At 39.0% G+C, this 18110-nt stretch overlaps 1 protein-coding gene across 5 annotated transcripts in view; it reads left to right on the top strand.

Annotated features, from left to right (window-relative positions):
• Positions 1–18110, top strand: part of Atrnl1 (attractin like 1) — a 538539-nt gene that overhangs the window by 139999 nt on the left and 380430 nt on the right. For all 5 annotated transcript variants that reach the window (XM_040742230.1, XM_040742247.1, XM_040742234.1 and 2 more), the window contains exon 24: positions 1150–1307. In XM_040742230.1, the coding sequence (XP_040598164.1) occupies positions 1150–1307 (158 nt within the window). The remainder of the gene's footprint in view (positions 1–1149; positions 1308–18110) is intronic.

Genomic DNA, 18110 nt, shown 5'->3' with positions numbered 1-18110 from the left:
TAATACCATCCTTCCTTATTCAATTAAAACTAGAGGGCTAACAAGCAGTGTGCAGCACTCAAGCATGGAAAATGATAACATTGTGAAATGTTGTGATTTTAATTAAGATAGATTGGTTCTTTACTGTCTAAAGAGATTGAGATCTCAATTATTCAATTCATTACTGAAGTTACCAATTTAATTATCAACTACGATATTTACACGAAACAAAAGTGCTCTGCACTTACTGATAAAAGTGACAGACTATATTTTTTCTCTATCTTAGTTCTGGTTGGCATCAGGGCTAAGAGCAAATACATTTTTGTGAGCATGTCTGCCATAGTAAAGACCACAAATTGAAATGATTAATTTTTAAGAAATCATAACTATGATCAAGATAAAAGTGTTATATTGAATGGTCAATATGTAAGGTCATTTTTCAGCACATTTGCTGAGTGATGAGCTCAGAGAATGCACATGAGCTGCTTTTGTAATAGAATTTGGGAAAAGCATTTAGTCACTCAGTTTGCTAATTCTGTTTGTTTTTATTGTTCGTTAAGGTGGAGGTCTTGCTAAGGTATTTGGAGATACCCTGTTCCATTTGGCTAATTTTACTAAACATTTACTGAGTGCCCAATATTGTGGTTTCTAGCTGAGCATTACATAATCTTTTAATTTGATAGCCTCTTTCTAGTTTTTTAAAGATAGGATGGTTCAATTTGTAGACAGGCAGATGAATTGATTCTTTTTTCATTTTTTAATTGGATTCAGTCATGAGCAAATATGGTTTGACTGTAATGAACTCTCCTTCTGGAACCATATGTGCAGGAGGCATGTGTGCTGGGGGCACTGTAGTGGGGGGACATGCTTCCTTCTTCCGGCCTAGGGTTCAGCTTGAAAACCAGAAATGGGGCTGCCTCTGGGGTCAAGAGTATTACAGAAGACTAATAAGTGTGATATTTATACCGAATCTGTTACGCTGTATTTCTGGCAAACCTGTATGCAGAGGTACTTTGGGAGCCTCCATGGAGAGCAGCCAGCGTGGCACAGTTTTGGTGACTGTGTCCTTGTGATTTAAACATGTAAGAAGTTGCTGCACTGTACACTGTGACTTAATACGGGTCCCTGTTTCCCAGTATCAATAATAATTTCTCCATATTATTATTTTAGGAGGAACAATATCTGGGGAAGAGACTCCTATTGTTTCTAAGACAAACGTAAAGGAATACAGAGATAGCTTTTCCTATGAAAAATTTAACTTCAGAAGCAATCCGAATATCACATTTTATGTGTACGTCAGCAACTTTTCCTGGCCCATTAAAATACAGGTAAGCAGAAGGGCATTTATTTTTCTAAGGATGTTGAGCATTTTCACGGTGAAAGAATGCTGCTTTTGTTCGGAGAGATGGCATGTCAGTGCGTATTCACTGTCTTGAGCAGTAAGACATTCACGGACCCTCCACAAGTTACCATGTGTGATTATCTGTGATGAATGAATGATTCCACTAAGACACACCAGTAATGTTCAGCCAACTAGAGTGTGCTACAGGTTTTTCAGTGTGTATCATATTGTGAAAGACGCCATGATGCTTGAAACAGCTGGGATGTTGGGGTTTTCTGATTGTTAAATTAATGGGGAATGCCTTCATATGAATGAACTTGAAATCATATATGTTTCAGTAATCTTTACTTTTTAAAAAAATACATCCTGGGTATAATTTATCTTTCCTTTAAGATTTAGGGTTAACAGTCCTTGTAGGGTACATTTTACAGGACCCCTGACTCTCATAGTTGGTTTCCTCATTTATGTCCTCTATGTATTACATTTCATCTTCTTGTCCTTTATTGAAAATGGAGGGTTTTTTTTTCTTTTTGCACATTATATCCTAATTAGTTTATTCTCTTTCTACTCCTCCCAATTCTTCTCCCCTCCCCTCCCATTCAGACCCACCCCTTTCTGTCTTATTAGAAAACAAACAAGCTTCTAAAGGTTAATAATAGAAATATAGTAAGATACAACAAAAACAAACAAATTAGAACTGGACTGGACAAGCAAGCAGAAGGAAAAGAGCCCAAGAGAAGGCACAAGAAATAGAGACCCACTCGTCTGCACACTCAGGATCCCCATAAAAACACTAAAAGCTATAGCTATAGGCAGAGGACCCCCCCTGCAGGCTTGGGCTCGCCTCCTCACTGTCTGTGTGTGCTTTCTGATGTGGATTTAGAGGGTCTTGCTCTCCTGGTGTTATTCATCTCCTCTGGTAATAAACTCTTTCCACCTGCAAGGTTCACCGAGCACTGCGGGGAGGAATTGGATAGAGACGCGCCTTATAGGTCTCCCACTCTCTGCATCGGATCTCTCTGTGGGTCCCTGTGTTTGTTCCTATGTCCCATAGGAGGAAGCTGCTCCGATGATGTCTGAGCAAGGCACCCATCGTATTTCTTTTGCATGCCATCTTCAGTGTGCTTATTTTGGCAGGCTACTGAAGCCTTGAGATTCATTTCTAGGAAATCTTTAAAAATGTTTTCGTGCTGCTGTTAAGTTGTCCTTTGATGAAATACTTTTTGGCATTTGGTATCTACTTATTCCTTTATTCTTGACGAAACTGAATTCACATTAGTTTATTGAACAAGTCATTTATACTAACCCCATTCTAGAGTGTTATGTTTTAGAGATTGAAACAGTGGTAACAATTGTCAACTTAAGCATCACAATTAGAAATGTTTGAATATTAATTCCTGTGTTGATGTTTCATGAACAGTGAATTCGTTTTAAAATCATGTGTTTAAAGATAAAGTTTTCATTTGTAATTTATTTTAACACTTAAATAGAAGTTAATACTTAATGTATTACTGTAAACTTTTCATTCAAACTAATTCAAGAGATTTACATTCTACAAAGGAGATTTCTACATTCATTAAAAAATTTTAGAAATATCTCCATGTAATTCATACATTTTCATAGTGACAAAACGTAAATTTAAGATTGACCAATATATGTACTGATCAGATTTTAGTTGGTTTAATCAAATTTCAATAAAATAATGACTCATTTGTGTAGCTTACTACACAGTAATTAAAATTGATATGATTGTATTTTTAATCATTTCCTGCTTTTCAATTTTTGGTTATCTAATTATGGTTTATTTTTAAACCAATTACATAGTTACTTTAGAATGTTCATGAATATTTAATTATTTGAAATTAACTTTCTAAATTAGATTTTCTTCTGAGAATACACTAGTAGTCTAGTCTGGTTTTCAAACCAGAATTTGTATAGTAAGTGTAAATACTTCACTCTTTTAAAGTAGTATAATTTGAAGCACAGTTGAGATGGATCTGTTATATAGTCTAATCTTTATTCTTTATTAAGCTTGTTATATTTGCCCCAAGAAATATGCTGAAGCATATACACATGTTTATTTAAGCTACTATAATACATTTTCAGTTATTACACATAAAATAGTAATATTGAGGTTTTTCAAATGATGTACTTCAATGTCTTCATTTTGTTTTTTTAAGTGAACAAGTTACACAGATTTTTAATTTAGTTCCTTTTAAAGAATTTGTAAAGTATAAGGAGTCAAGTCTCTTTTTAATATTTCAAATATGGAAGGAGTTTGAGGGGATGTGGTAGGGTCTTTGGGAAGGAGAGTGCGGGAGAAAAAGAAAACAAAAAACAAAATATAGCCTTTTGTGTTACTTTGTAAAAATACCAAAGAAGTAAAATTCCTCAATTAATCTAAAACAAAGAAACAAACAAAAAACCTCCAGAAACCTCAAATGCTAGTAAGATAACACAAAACAGGAATTCAGTAAGTTAGCTGCACCGGCTCTAGGTTTTCAATTCGAAGAACAATTTATTCTTTATGCTAATAGACTAGATATAATTTTGTAAGTTTGGTAAATGTTAAAATTAATTAATCTTAACCAATTTCACCATATTTAATATGGAATAGTAGCAGATCATCTTAAAGTTCTAAAAGAAGATATTTTCAGTATTGACACTTTTGAGTTAGCCATCAATGTTAAAGGTATCTCCTGTGTGCTGTGAAAATGTAGAGTTTTCTTTTCCTTTTCTAATTGTGATAAATGGGGGCAGGGCAGCGTTGCTTTGAATTTATTATGCTCACATGGTGTCACACTTCCATCTCTGTATTCTCAGTTGTGGATTACAGTAGAACCTGAAATACAGTTCATACTATTTTGTGCTCATTTAGGATTCTCTCACTGTCTCCTATGCTCATATTTTTAATAGTTCTGGTAAAGGGCACAGCTTTTCACTCTCAGGCTTAATGAAATTTTACTCATCCCCAACCATCATGCCTGGTTCACGTCCCTGGAAGGCTCATTCCTGGTCATCCCAGGTCAGAGCCACCTCTCAGGGCTGTCAATACTTCTTAACATCAAGTAGGTTTGGTGTGTATATATGTATATATACACACACACACACACATACACACACACACACACACATATATATAACACATATCAATATTATATATTAGAGGTTTATATGTTTCTTAATCCCTACAATAAAACTATACATATATATATATATATATATTTTTTTTTTTTTTGGTTTTTCAAGACAGTGTTTCTCTGCATTGTTTTGGAGCCTGTCCTGGAACTTGCTCGGTAGACCAGGCCGGTCTCGAACTCACAGAGATCCGCCTGCCTCTGCCTCCTGAGTACTGGGATTAAACACGTGCGCCATCAACGCGTGGCTTATACATATAGTTTCTAATCAACTGTGGAGCACATATATTGTTTTTGTGTTGTGCCGGTTTTGATGAAGAAGTTGCATTACATCTCACACCTCAGGCTGCATCCCCTCAGGGGTCTTCATTTCCTCCTTATCCTCTTCTTCCCCAGCACTCTGTTCTTGTTTTAAAGGCAGCCATCTCTGGTGAGAGCAGCACCTTGTTGTTTGTTCTTTCCTGAGGATTGGTGATTCTGGGCACCTTCTGATATGCTTGTTGTCAGTTTGGATATATTTAAGAAGATGCTCATCTGTGTCCCTTTAAATTTTGCTTACGTGGCATGTCTGTAATCTCAGCTTTGGGGAATAGAGACAGGAGGATTCCAGAGTTTGTGGTCAGCCTGGCTGAATAGGTCAGCTTGAGAAACACGGCGATCACTTGTCTCAGGAGTGAAAACTCACAACACATTTAACTGCACGTTCCATGCGAGCCACATGGCTCCCTTTGCTTGTAGGACAATGCCCCTTCCAAGGACAGGACGTTCTCTCATTCAGTAGTTTCCTTTCCTTTCCTTTTTTGTCCCCGTGGGTGTGGTGAGTTGTTCAATGAATATTACCGTGTAAAGAAATGCAGCAGCATCGAAACATTCTCTCTAGAACTTGGGTTCTCGTGAGGGTCATACAGATGCCTGTTCTTACAACTCCAGGTGAAATAGAGGAATAGCTCACAGTGACACACCCTCTCTGCTCTGAGGTCTGTTTTGCCAGACAATGTAGCACTTCTGGTCTCCTTTGCTTTTGTTTGAACAACACTATATCAATTCCATCTATTTTTAACCTGCTTGTACCACTGTATTTAAAGTGCTTTTCTCTTACATAGAATATAGTTGAGATCCTCCCTGCTCTAATTTCTTGGGTCATAGTCTCATGTTAGCCCATGCTGACCTTGGATTTCTTTAGTGTAGGAGACTGACCTTGAACAGGTCATTCTCTGTCTCCTCCTCCCAAGTGCTGGCACTATAGGTTTGCTGCACGGAGCCTGGATGTTCATTCCTTGCTGCTGCCAAATCCACAACTGCTGCCACCAGAGCCCCTTCCTCCTCCTCCTCCTCTCTGGCCCTCCTCCTCTATCTCCTTCCACCTTCCTCTTCCATTTTCTTCCCTTCTCCTCTTCTTTGCTAGGAGATGTTTATCTTTCTTTTGTGGAAGGTAGGAATTGGAGTTCATTTACTTGAGAACTGTATTAATAAGGGTTCTCTAGAGGAACAGACTTATGGAATCTGTTTATCATCTATCTATCTATCTATCTATCTATCTATCTATCTATATCTATCTTCTATTTATCATCTATATCTATCATCTATCAATCTATCATCTCTCTATCTATCTATCTATCAATCTATCACCTATCTATTTATCTTCTATCATCTATCTATCTATCAATCAATCTATCATCTATCTACCTTCTATTTATCATCTATCTATCTGTCTTTCTATCTATCTAAATCTATCTATCATCTATGTATCTATCTATGTATCTATCTATGTACCTATCTATCTATCATTCTATCTATCTATCTATCTATCTATCTATCTATCTATCTATCTATCTATCTATCTATCTATCATGTCAGGATGTGGTTCAGCTAGTTGGGCAATGGCTGCCTACCACTGGAAGGTCCCAGAATCCTATGGTTGTTTAGTCCACTTCTTCCATGTTTTCTATCTATGCTGCCAGCAGAAGCCCAGAGTAAATGTGGATCTTCCCACCTCAAAAGACCAGGATTAAATGTGGGTTTCCCACTACAAATAAATTAATGAAGAAGAAAAATTTCTAACAAGTACACCCAGCCTTGGGTTTTCGATAATTCCAGATGTTATCAAGTGGACAAACAAGAATAACCATTCCATGTCTACCTTATTTCAACTTGACACACAATGATGTCTTCTTATGTCATACTTAATTTCCAAATGAAACAAATAACCAGGTAATAACTACACCTAACATGACATTACTCACTATGTACAATTGCAAATGCATTGTTTGTATAATTAGTTGGTAATTACGGCTAATGTGATGGAATTATCCCTTGCACAATGGCAAATGCATTATAACATTTCAAATAAGTAGCAATGCCTCTTGAGTGAGTGTTGCGGGTGACCCTGCTCGGACACCCCTTGGGGGAGGGGTGAGAAGACGCAGCACCAACGACTCGGGCGCTGGGAGTCGGTGAGTAGCAGAGCATTCCGCAGACTCGTTTATTAACTAAGTTAGACCTGGCTTTATACCCCCTCCCAAGGTGCTATTGGCTCAGGAGGCTGACTCCGCTGCGTTGTGCTTTCCTCATTGGTGTCTCTGGGCCAGGTGTCTCTCTGTCAGCAGTGTCTGGGCATTGATTGAAGCAGGCTTGACTCAGGGAGCAAGTGCCTGCTCTGCATACTCATGTAGGCTGGCCTGGGCACCTGGGCAGGGAGACTATGGCTTGGGTTGTATCTCAAACTCATAATCCATGATTTTTCCTTAAATGATGTTAAGTCGCGTGATAAAGAAATCGAGGAAAGAAAACTCAAGTGTCTGTACAGACACATTCTTAACAAAAGATACCACACTCTTATGAATTGTAACCCTGCAGCCATTCACTTGGCTTCTTTCACTTGTATTTGTGACTGCCTCCCTCGCCTACCCATTCTGTATCTCGTCCACCCTCTGCAAGCGCTTCAGCAGGTCGTGGGCCTTTTCCTGGGGAAGAGCCCCATACCTTTGTCCCTGATGGTTCCATGCCCTTTGCTATGCTTCCTGGATTAGGCTGAAGTAGTTCCCACTGACTGCATCACCAGACATGGGAGCCTCAGGAGACGCCCAAAAGGATGTCCTCCACACCAGACACACTCTTCCTCACCTGTCAGCAGAGCACAGATGGCCCCACTGAATGTGCTTCCTTTCTGGTGGTGTGAGGGGCCATGTATAATCACTTTCCCTGCATCTTAGAAGGCAGACCTCTGCAGGCTCCGCACCACGGGACGCCCAAGAATCTCCCTGAGGCCGTAGACCCTTGAGTTTTGGTTGGATCTGTTTCCCATCCTCTGATTCCCACGTGTGTTGCCAGTGAGATCACCCTGGCTGTTACCTTCTCCTCACTTACTTCAATCAGCCCAACGCCGTGAATATAGCGGGGCCACCGTGGTAATTTCCGGAAGAGACGGGGTGAAAGAGATGCATCCTTGAGCTGAAACTGTAGAGGTATGCTGTTGGTCTTGCCAACTGAAAGCAAATCGCCTCTGGTGGTCCTTGTGGACAGGCACCAAGAAAAGGGCGTTTGTTAGATCAGTAGCTGCGCACTGTAACTGAGGAGGTGTGTCAATCTGCTCGAGTGAGGACGCCACCACATCTGGTGCAGCAGCTGCAGTGGCAGTCACTCCTTGACGCGGTTTGTGGTAGCCAGCTGTCATTCCCCACATCTCATTCCTGTCCGTCTTCTGCGCTGGCCAGATAGGAGAGTTAAAGGGAGATGTGACAGGAGCCACCGCCCCTGTGTCTCTCAGGTCCTTGATGGTGGCGCCGATGTTTGTAATTCCTCCAGAGATGTGATACTTTCGGCAGAGGCAACTCTAAAATCTTTCATTTAGCCCTTCCAGCCATAACAATAGTTCTGTTTGTTCATAATAGTTCACAGGTCAGGGAACCAATGTGAGAACTCTTGTATCTATCCCAGTTATACATTCTGGGACTGGGGGTGTAGCCAAAGGTGAGTTTGGGAACCAGCCGGACCTCCCAGTGAGTCAGGTGTCAACCAAAACTCCACTAATCACCCGACCTCCATGTGCTCCTACTTTAAATGAGGGCACCATGTTTCTTGGTGTCTCCCGACGTAAGCGTCACTTTGGAACCAGTGTCCGTGGGACCTGGAGAGTCGGTTTTTTTCTTGAAGGCAGCACACACATTGGCTGCTCTGGACCACCGTCTCCTCTCCTTTCAGACATCTTGGGATAGCTTCGAACTCTTCCCACTTCTGACAGCATGGCTTCGAGCGCACCATTTGTTTCTTCCTCTGCTGTGAGTGTCACTCCAGCCGCTTCTCTTTACCGCCCTCGTTCTCACCCCTTTGGTGTAGTGCATGAGTCACATCAGCTCACATTGCCCAGTCCACGATTCAAGTGCATCTCAGAGCTCCGCGCTCACGTTGGACGGCTTAGACCCTCTCAGACCCCATACTGTGACGCGCTCTTACCGTGCTTCTCTGAGGTCTTCCTTGTGCTCAGGCTCCATGTATTTCAGTCTCTTGGAAAGAATGCTTTATTCAGCGTGAAGCTTAGGCAGTGCCCTTTCTTTTGCTCCTCTTTGTCCATTATTTTTACTTCCCTTTCTTTCTCATCACCTTTGTGTGTCTTGCAGGGTCTGCTGTAAGCCCCTTAGATCAAAAGCTGAAACTCACGATCAGCTTCTTTTTAGACTGCTGTCCAGCTCTAGGGCCGCGGTATCTGATTGAGGCCCATGCACTCGGTGTCCGGAACATTAGATCAAGGCCCCATTTGGTTTGAGAAGTGAAATGTTGACAGCAGATTGAAAGGCAATACAAGCATATTAAAAATTCCATTCAAGCTAAGTTGGTCAAAGGAGATCACATTGCCCAGCATACTATAAATAGAGTGAACATTCTACTTCAAGGAGTACAGGATTACTTGCTGAAAATTAATACAGTTTATCACACTTGCTATCACAAAATTTTATTAAAAATTTAACAAAGAATTGCGTTACTGTCCTTTAAGCCAGAATTACAAAGTTTCTGGTCTACTTTTATTGCTTTTGTTCTCATTGTGGAAATAAAATTACAAAAGACTCTTGTCAAAACCACATGAATACTTTTCCTTCTGTATTTTAATAGCCATGTTTGATTATAATAGTAACTATTGTCAAAATAGACGTGTTTTTGTGTTTTAGAATGCATTGTTTGTTATGGAAAATAATTCATGGGATACTTTCTGAGTATAAATTTCCTTTGTCTTTAGGATGCCGTATAACAGGCTACTCTTTCCTGTATGCGTCTTTGTTTTATTGGCACACCTGCTACATGTTTCCTGTGTTTGTTGTTTGCAATAAAAGTCACGGTATTTAGGTCCTTGGAGTCTCAAAATGATAGGAAAAAGAATTTTTAGTAGAAAATGTTAAGACATAGTTTGCCAAATACGTGGTCTCTATGTATTCATTGTATGTAATGACTCACACATATTGTAAAACCACTGATTGACATCCTCAGATTTCATGAATAACTTTCTCTTCTGTTGTTGTTAGCTCATTGGTTTTTTTTTTTTGAGACAGGCTTTCTCTGTGCAGCCTTGACTGTCCTGGAACTCACTCTGTAGACCAGGATGGCTCCCAACTCATAGATCTCTGCCTGCCTTTGTCTTATCAGTGCACCATCACTGCCCTTGGCCATGATTAAATTGTCAAAAATAAGATTAACAAATAAACTCCCAGCACTTGGGAGGCAGACGCAGGGGATCTCTGTGAGTTCGAGGCCAGCTTGGTCTACACAGCGAGTTCCAGGACAGGCTCCAAAGCAATACAGAGAAACCATGTCTCGTAACAAACGAAGAAACAAACAAGCAAGCAAACAAACAAAAAACCAAAAAATAAAAGAGAAAAAGCAATGAAAAAACAAAAACAACCTCACAATACATTTGTCCATAGAGGAATATCAATGTGAATTACTGTGGATTTTGTATCAGGAACCTTGGAGACCAGAAAGGAAATGGCACATTTGTGGTAAATGGCAGTCACTCCAAATTCTGTGTTCAACAAAGTTGTCCTTCAGGAATGTTGGGAATTAAAGTTGTTCTTAGAAGGAGGGTGATAACATTGCTTAAATACAGTGGGGATAGATAAGTGACCAAATAGTAGAAACTGAAGAAATGCCTTCCCAGCTTATCATTGTACATGACAAACAGAACTCTAACAAAATCTAGACCCCTTGTAGATACAGACAATCTATAGCTTTATATGAGAATAAAACACTATAATATGACTATTATTCTTCTTAGCATAGGGATAATCTGAAACTTTATAGCAAACCTTTTTCCCAGGAGGCCACACTGAAAAGTAATCTGGATGAGATGCATCCTAGTGGAGATTTATCCTGTGGGATGGCTTCCCTGGTCCAGTGGTCAGCCCCGCACTTTCCAGCGTTATAGGAACATCACCCCTGAACTAGCGTGGCCACGGTGTTTGCTCAGTGTCAGGGTGCTGTTTTTTTTCCTGTTGGTCCTTGACTTTTGAGGCTGCAGTTGGAAGTGTTAGGCGGCCCACTGTGAACTCAGCCTGCTTAGATATCAGTAGTCATTCTCGAGAATTCAGTGGCAGCGAGAGCGTGAATACTGTTTGAATGAATGTGCAAATCATTCAGTTGACTTAGTATGGGGGAAAAATGAAGCAAAGGCAGTCATACAGACACAAGTTGCAAAGCTGGGATCAGGTGGGGGCCTGCTTCCTCTACAGGGGCCCTACTCATTCAGCACCCCATAAACTCAGCATCTCCGTTATGGAGAGAAATGTCGGGGGACTGACTCGTCTGTCGTGAGAGAATCTTTCCGTACACTGTGAAGATGTGTCACTGACTGGTTGAATAAAAAGCTGGAGGGCTGTTATCTAGGCAGCTTTTCTGGGGCAGAGGGGCTCCTGGGAAGAAGGGCAGAGACTCCATGAGGTGTATAATGAGCAGGATGGGGATGAGGTAATAAAGCCACCTGGCTGAAAGTAAATGGGTAGAAATGGGGTAAGTTATAAGAGCTAGTTAGAAACAAGCCTAAGCTATCAACCACACTTTTATAATCAGTGCTAGTTTATTTGGGAGCTGGCTGGCGGGACAGAGAAAGACTATCTACATATTTTGCCCAATGTGGGGCTGAACCCATGGCCCCGAGATTCACAGTCTTATTCTCTACTGACAACCAGGACTTCAGAAGAGCCCGGAACTTTCCCATCTCACAGAGACTAGGCAGCACACAACACAGCTAGCTCTTACAGGATGTGACCATTATCCACATGTTGTCAGGGACCCCCAAAGGTGCCCCATCTCCAAACAACAGGAAGTAGTCTAGAGACTACAACACTCACATTCCCATGAGGTGGGGTGAGTGGATTTTGGTCCTTCAGTGGGTTATGGATGTTTATCATTACTTAGGGGACTTGGTTCCAAATTGCTACTTGTTGTCCTCAGAGATAAAGCTAAACAAAAGACATTAGGTTTTGAGATGTCATTCTGAAAAGAGAAAAGAGACTGATAAGGTAATTTTTATATTGATATAAATTTAAGGCTATTTTTGTTATTATATATATGTGTATATATATGTATATATATTTCTATTCTTGTTTAAGCTATTTTGTATATTGGTGTAAATTTAAGGTTATTTTCATTGGAACATACTATACTAACGTTTCTACTCCTGTTTAAGGTATTCTACCTATTCAGTTCATGTAGACATGTAATGTAAAAGTTCTAGTCCTGTCGATGGAGCTTTAGTTCATTAACATTTGGTAAAAATTAAAGAAAATGTTCTATCATCTATCCTATTTTGTGAGTCTAAAGTTTTATGTGTAATATATCTTTTATCGTAACTAAGGAAAACCATAACCATAACGATCTATCTTCAAATCCATCAAAGACCCCAGAAGGATAATGCATAAACTCTAGAATTGACAGAGACATCTTGCCGACTAGACAGTCACCCATAGCTCCTCTGTAACTTTGGGGATCCATCTTCAGCCATGGGCCATAGTGTCTGGCAGACTTTTGAATGAAGCAGGAAATTTGAAGATCATTGTGTCTTGTACTGGCAAAGTTTGCCAGTTGCTTTCTTCTGTAAAGCAGGAACCCTGAAGGAACATCCTGTCCCTTGTCAAGTTCAGCAGTCACTTTCCTCTGTAACCTGCTTGTCCAGTTTGGACAGTGTGTTTCCTGTCAGCAGTTGAGGCAAGGGCAGTTCTTTGCCCAATAGGCCAGTTTTGCCACATTGAATGCAAACTCCATAATGAGTTTCTTTGATGCCCATCTTCCTTTCTGGTGTAATGGGTGTTTCCAGGACAGTTGTGTCTCATTGTCATGATATACCCTAATAAGCCATTTTAAATGCCATATTCTGTAGGTCTTTGAAAGGTTTTGAAGAATACGTATTCTTGGAAATATATCTCTATATTCAGAAAACCTAATATAAGTTTTGACTATTATAGGTGACTATCTAGAATCTGTACTTAATTATACATTGTATTTTTTTTTCCTTTTGGTTTTTCAAGACAGGGTTTCTCTGTGTAGCTTTGGAGGCTTTACTGGAACTCGCTCTGTAGACCAGGCTGGCCTTAAACTCACATAGATAGGCCTGCCTCTGCCTCCTGTGTGCTGGGATTAAAGACTTGTGCCACAACACCCACCTACTCTATTTCTTTTTAAAGAACTTTTTCTACCTTTTTCTTTTCTCTCCCAAGCCTATGTCTATTTTTAAACAAACTGTAATCCCGTTAGAAATTTTTCTTCATCTGTATCTGTCTTTACTGTATATTTCTATCTTTTTTCTGAGTCTTTAATCTGCTAAACAGCATGGCTAGGATTAAAACAGAGGTTTTGGCTACTGGTTTCAACCAGTTAGGCTTTCCAACTTGACAGGGGTCATTTACCACCAACCCTGGGAGCTGTGCTCACCATCTTGACTCTGGTCTATACTGCCATCAAGCAGCTTATAGCACATTGCCCATATATCTTTTTTGTCTGTATGAGTAAAAGCTAAATCTGCCTTGTAACATGCCTGTGTGTGCTGTGGTGGGAATCCACCATTCTGTGCTCAAGCCCAATTCCCACAGTATCTCTGTAACATGGCCTGCATGAAATTGATACTGGGAAGCCCAGTGCAGCTTAATTTCTGTGTGTTCACAACGTTTTTAAGCTTTTGTCAGGTTTTATGTGGAAATTCTTGCCAAATGTTTGGGTGCGACTTTTAGATGATAGTTTCCGTCTTGCCCAGTACCACAGCTGTTTAGTCCCAAATACAAACACAGAGGGTAGTATAATTATAAACTATTTAGCTGATGGGTCAGGCTTCATATTGGCTAGCTCTCTCTTAATTATTAACCCATTTCTATTCATCTTTGTATCTCCATGTCATCTTGGTTTACTGGAGAATACACAGGCGTCCTACCTTCCCTGTAGTTACATAACATCTTCCTTGTCTCTTACTCTGTGTGTCCCTTTCCCAACCTTTTAGTCTGGTAGCCCTGCCTATACTTTCTGCCTGGCTACATCCTGCCTGTCCATTGGCCAAAGCAGCTTTATTCATCAATCAATAAGAAGAATATAGAAAGACATCCCCCATCAAGTCCTTGAATTCTATCAAGAATAATAAAGAAATATTAGTCATCCATAACAATTAAACTTTTATTCATGTTAGGTATGTTTTCAAGGTCAATTGGAGACATATATTTAATAGATGATCTTTAAACTCTTCAGTGACCTACAGAACATGGCACTTAAATGTTTTGATAGCATTTGACTTTTCATGACAGTGAGATACATCTGCTCTTTAGCAGCACCAATCTGCTCCAAAAGAGGGCAATGTGAATTGAAGAAACTCCTAGAGTTTACTGTGTTTGTGACAAAGGCAAGCTATTTGGGCAAGAAACTGCCCTTGCCTCTGATGCCGACAGTATGCTGTTCAAACGGACAAGCAGGAGGCAAAAGAAAGTGACTGCCAACCTTTGCCAAGACAGAGTAGAACAGTCCTTGAAAATTCCTTCTTCACAGAAAAAAGTCTATCAGATATTCTAGGCCTGTAGGCTGAAAACGGATGCCCCAACATTACAGACGAAGCTTGGATGACTGTCAAGGTAGTCAGATTATTTCTGTCATGTCATAGTTTTGGAAGTTGCTTTCTCTGCACTTCCTGTTTACTCAAATAATATGTCTTTCTTGTGTCTCTGATGAAGTTGAAGAGTAGATAGTTATTGTCTCCCTTAGTCATAATAGAATGACAATTAGGAACTAATTTTGGACTTACCGAGATAGGTAGATGATGCAGTATTTTCTCTGAATTTTTCAAAAGCAAATGGGCTAGGTTTTGTGAATTTAATTATTGCTTCATAATTGTCCTTATTGTATATAAATTTACTGTATTAGAGTTAAAACCTTTCCTTTTTTATGTAGATAAAAGGGGGAAATGTTGTGGAATAATCCTTTTGTAAACTGTAGAACTGTGTCGTTGCCCAAGTGGCATCTGATTAGTTTAACAAAAATCTGAGTGCCCAATAGCTTTTGGGGTACAGAGGACACTGAAAAGAAAGCAGTGGAGATCCTGAGAGACATAGAAGTAGCAAGACATGCAGAAGGAGAGGTAAGAGCCATGAGCCAAATGGCGTCACGTAGATGAATAGAAATGGGTTAATTTAAGATAGAAGCCGTTTAGAAAGAAGCCTGACCATTGGCCAAGCTTTCCTAATTAATAATAGGTCTCCACGTCATTTTCTGTGAACTGGTGGCTCAAAGATAAATCTACCTACATTAGTTTCCATAGGAGGTTTTGAAAGGGAGCATTCTCTGGTTATAAACATCCCGGAGGAGAAAACAACAGTTGCTAGTTTCTTGTACACTTATCTATTGTTTATAAACACTCAGACTCAGACCCCAACCCTCATGGAAAATTTTGGAACTGTCTTACATCTGATCCAAATGGGCAACAGCTTTGCCAGCTTCCCATGGGTCTGAGTCCTTGGAGTCCCTGGCATGGTGGTATCCATATTTACAATACGTAGTCACTCGAGATTTCACGCACACATTCTCCGCAGCGTTTAGCACTTAGAGTACAACTGCAGGTCCAGAAAGTAGCAGTGGGTATTTATTTCACCTACTTTGGTTATACAGGAAAGCTCCAGTGAGATTATATTAGTTTTTACTCTTGAAATTTCATTAAAATAGTTCCTTTTTCCGTAAGGCAGATTTTATCGCAGCTGTATTATGAAATGTGTTTTCATTTCTTATGTGTCTTGTTCTTTTTCTCATTGGTGTCTTTACATATTTTCTTCTAATAATTTGCAATAAAAAGCATCCTCGTGTGAATGAAACAGTAAACACACTGTTATTGTGGCATCATAGAATCTCACTGTAAGTAAAGGTTGTATAGTTACTGCTCAGTTAAAAGGCCAATTTTGCCTTTTGCTGTGAGCATTGCTGTTGCCAAAATTTTCTGACCGTATTTCTTCATGAAGTCTGAAAAATAGTCATTTGAAGCTGTAGCCATATTGTAAACACTGTACCAAAAATTGTATGACTAACTGAAATACTTGTCTTTAGCTCCCTATCTGCGCTTTACATGTTAGGAATCGTGTAATTCTTACACAAGTACACATTATTCTAGAAACAAGTAAGCTCTTTTATCTTCATTAAGTGTTTAATATCTATAAGAAGTAGGCGACACAAGTATATATGTCTTTACATCCTTAGATCTTGATGTAATCATTGAGATCCACTGCAATTGTATTATATGAATTTTCTTAGTCATAATTTAATGTGAATCATGACAATTGTAAATAAATATTCCATGTTGTTTCATGAAACGCTTTATTTTGTGAAAATCATACTGAAATTTCTCTAAAAATGCAAGAGTGAGTATTAGGCACATAGCAGGATCCTGTGGTGATTTTGCTGGCAATCTGGTAGCTAACCTGAGGTGTTTTCTTCAGAATGCTTGAAGTCGTGGTATTGATCTGATTATCACGAGTTTCATAAGGGAGACACTTATTTTAGCACCACTGATTTATATGAGGCATGGTATACTAAGTGAGGCAGTCTTGACAATAAAAAGGCATTTTGCAGTAGCTGCAGCTGTAACAATTTGCTTCAAATGCAGAAGAAGCAAGTTGAGCTCCAGTGGTTCGTATTCCCCAACAGTACTGCTGCTAATCATCATTACATATCACAGATTAAATTAAATTAAATCAGATTGCAACATTACATATCACAGCTTAAATTAAATTAAATCAGATTGCTTCCAAGTTACCTGGGCCCGAGTAAATGTGTTCTGGTAACTCACTATTAAGTCAGTCTGCAAAATGATGTCATAATGTAGATTTTAGTTTTCCTGTCTATGAGAATGATGTTAGGAATCTTTCACTTTGAAGTTCTAATCCCAATCCTAGACAGTTGGTGTCTCTTCACTAATAATGGTTAAGTTATACACAAAAAGAATGGAAAAGATCTGCACCATAAGCCTGGTTACTGCAATATTTTGTTACAAGGTACTAGCGATTTGAATATAGAACATGGATTTTTCAGAGTGAATAGAATGACACGTTTCTGTATAAGTAGGAGTTGATGTCAAGTTGTGTGGGTTGAAACGTAAGAGTTGTGATCAGGTGTGCTAATAAATACCCGTGTATATTAACTCCAAATTGCTCCAGAAGACAGAACAGTTAATGTATTGTTAGTGGCTGTGTTATAGATTATAACATTCATCATTATGAGCTACAGGTAGTTTTCATTTGTTTTTTTTTTAAATGCTTTTTCTATTAAGCTTCAGGTCTTTAGTTCTTAAATCTGAGCTGCTGTAAATTAAGCAGAAGCAGTGAGTGTGTTCACTAGAAAATGTAAATGTGAGTAGCTATAAGACACACTTAACGGAGAAAAACTCCCCTCGGCGTTTGTGCCTGGTTCCGTTAGAATCTAATGTTCCAGAGAGTGAGAGAAGGAAAAAGAGGCTTAGGAACTTTAAATTGTGATAACAAAGTTGTAATGTTAAACAGACAAATAAGCCTGGATCTTATTACTCAGAAAGCTGCAAGTATTTACTATCTAGCTCTTAGAAATAATGCTGCAGTCCTTATCTACAATGCTGTTTTTATCTAGAGCCTTGCTTAATGCTGTTCTTTCAAACCTTGGATGCCTTTGTTAGATAATATGGCTGAAGTGTAGAATCTGATTCCTGATGGAAGTGCCTTGTCAAGAACATTTCCAACTTGTTCATCTATAGAACAAATCTTTGTGGGCATCATTCACTTTTTTTATAGAGTAGTGGTTTAAAAAATTGCTAATTGTCCTTTAAAATTTAAATTCATTAAAATGTCAATGTATTTCCCTCAACTGTCTGTATAATCTTATCATATTTTTTCCTTTTATATTTCCACTTAAAGAACACTTATAGACTTTATATTTCAAGTTATAACTATTATTTTCTGTATAATTTTTGACAACATTTTAATTCAAAAATAATTTTCATCAGATCAAATAATTTATTGTCTACTGTTGAAACAGTTCTTTTTGTTTGTTTTAAGTAATACAGCAGTAAATATCTGGGTGCACTCTTAGTAAATTATTTTTGTATGCATATCTCAAAATAATCATTTCAGTTGAAGTATATATGCAAATTTATAACCATGCACTGTGCACCAGGCAATATT

The sequence above is a fragment of the Mesocricetus auratus genome, unplaced genomic scaffold (assembly GCF_017639785.1).
Source record: "Mesocricetus auratus isolate SY011 unplaced genomic scaffold, BCM_Maur_2.0 Super-Scaffold_4256, whole genome shotgun sequence".
Lineage (NCBI taxonomy): Eukaryota > Metazoa > Chordata > Mammalia > Rodentia > Cricetidae > Mesocricetus > Mesocricetus auratus.
Note: the sequence above shows the minus strand (reverse complement) of the source record. Positions and strands in the feature narration are given on the sequence as shown.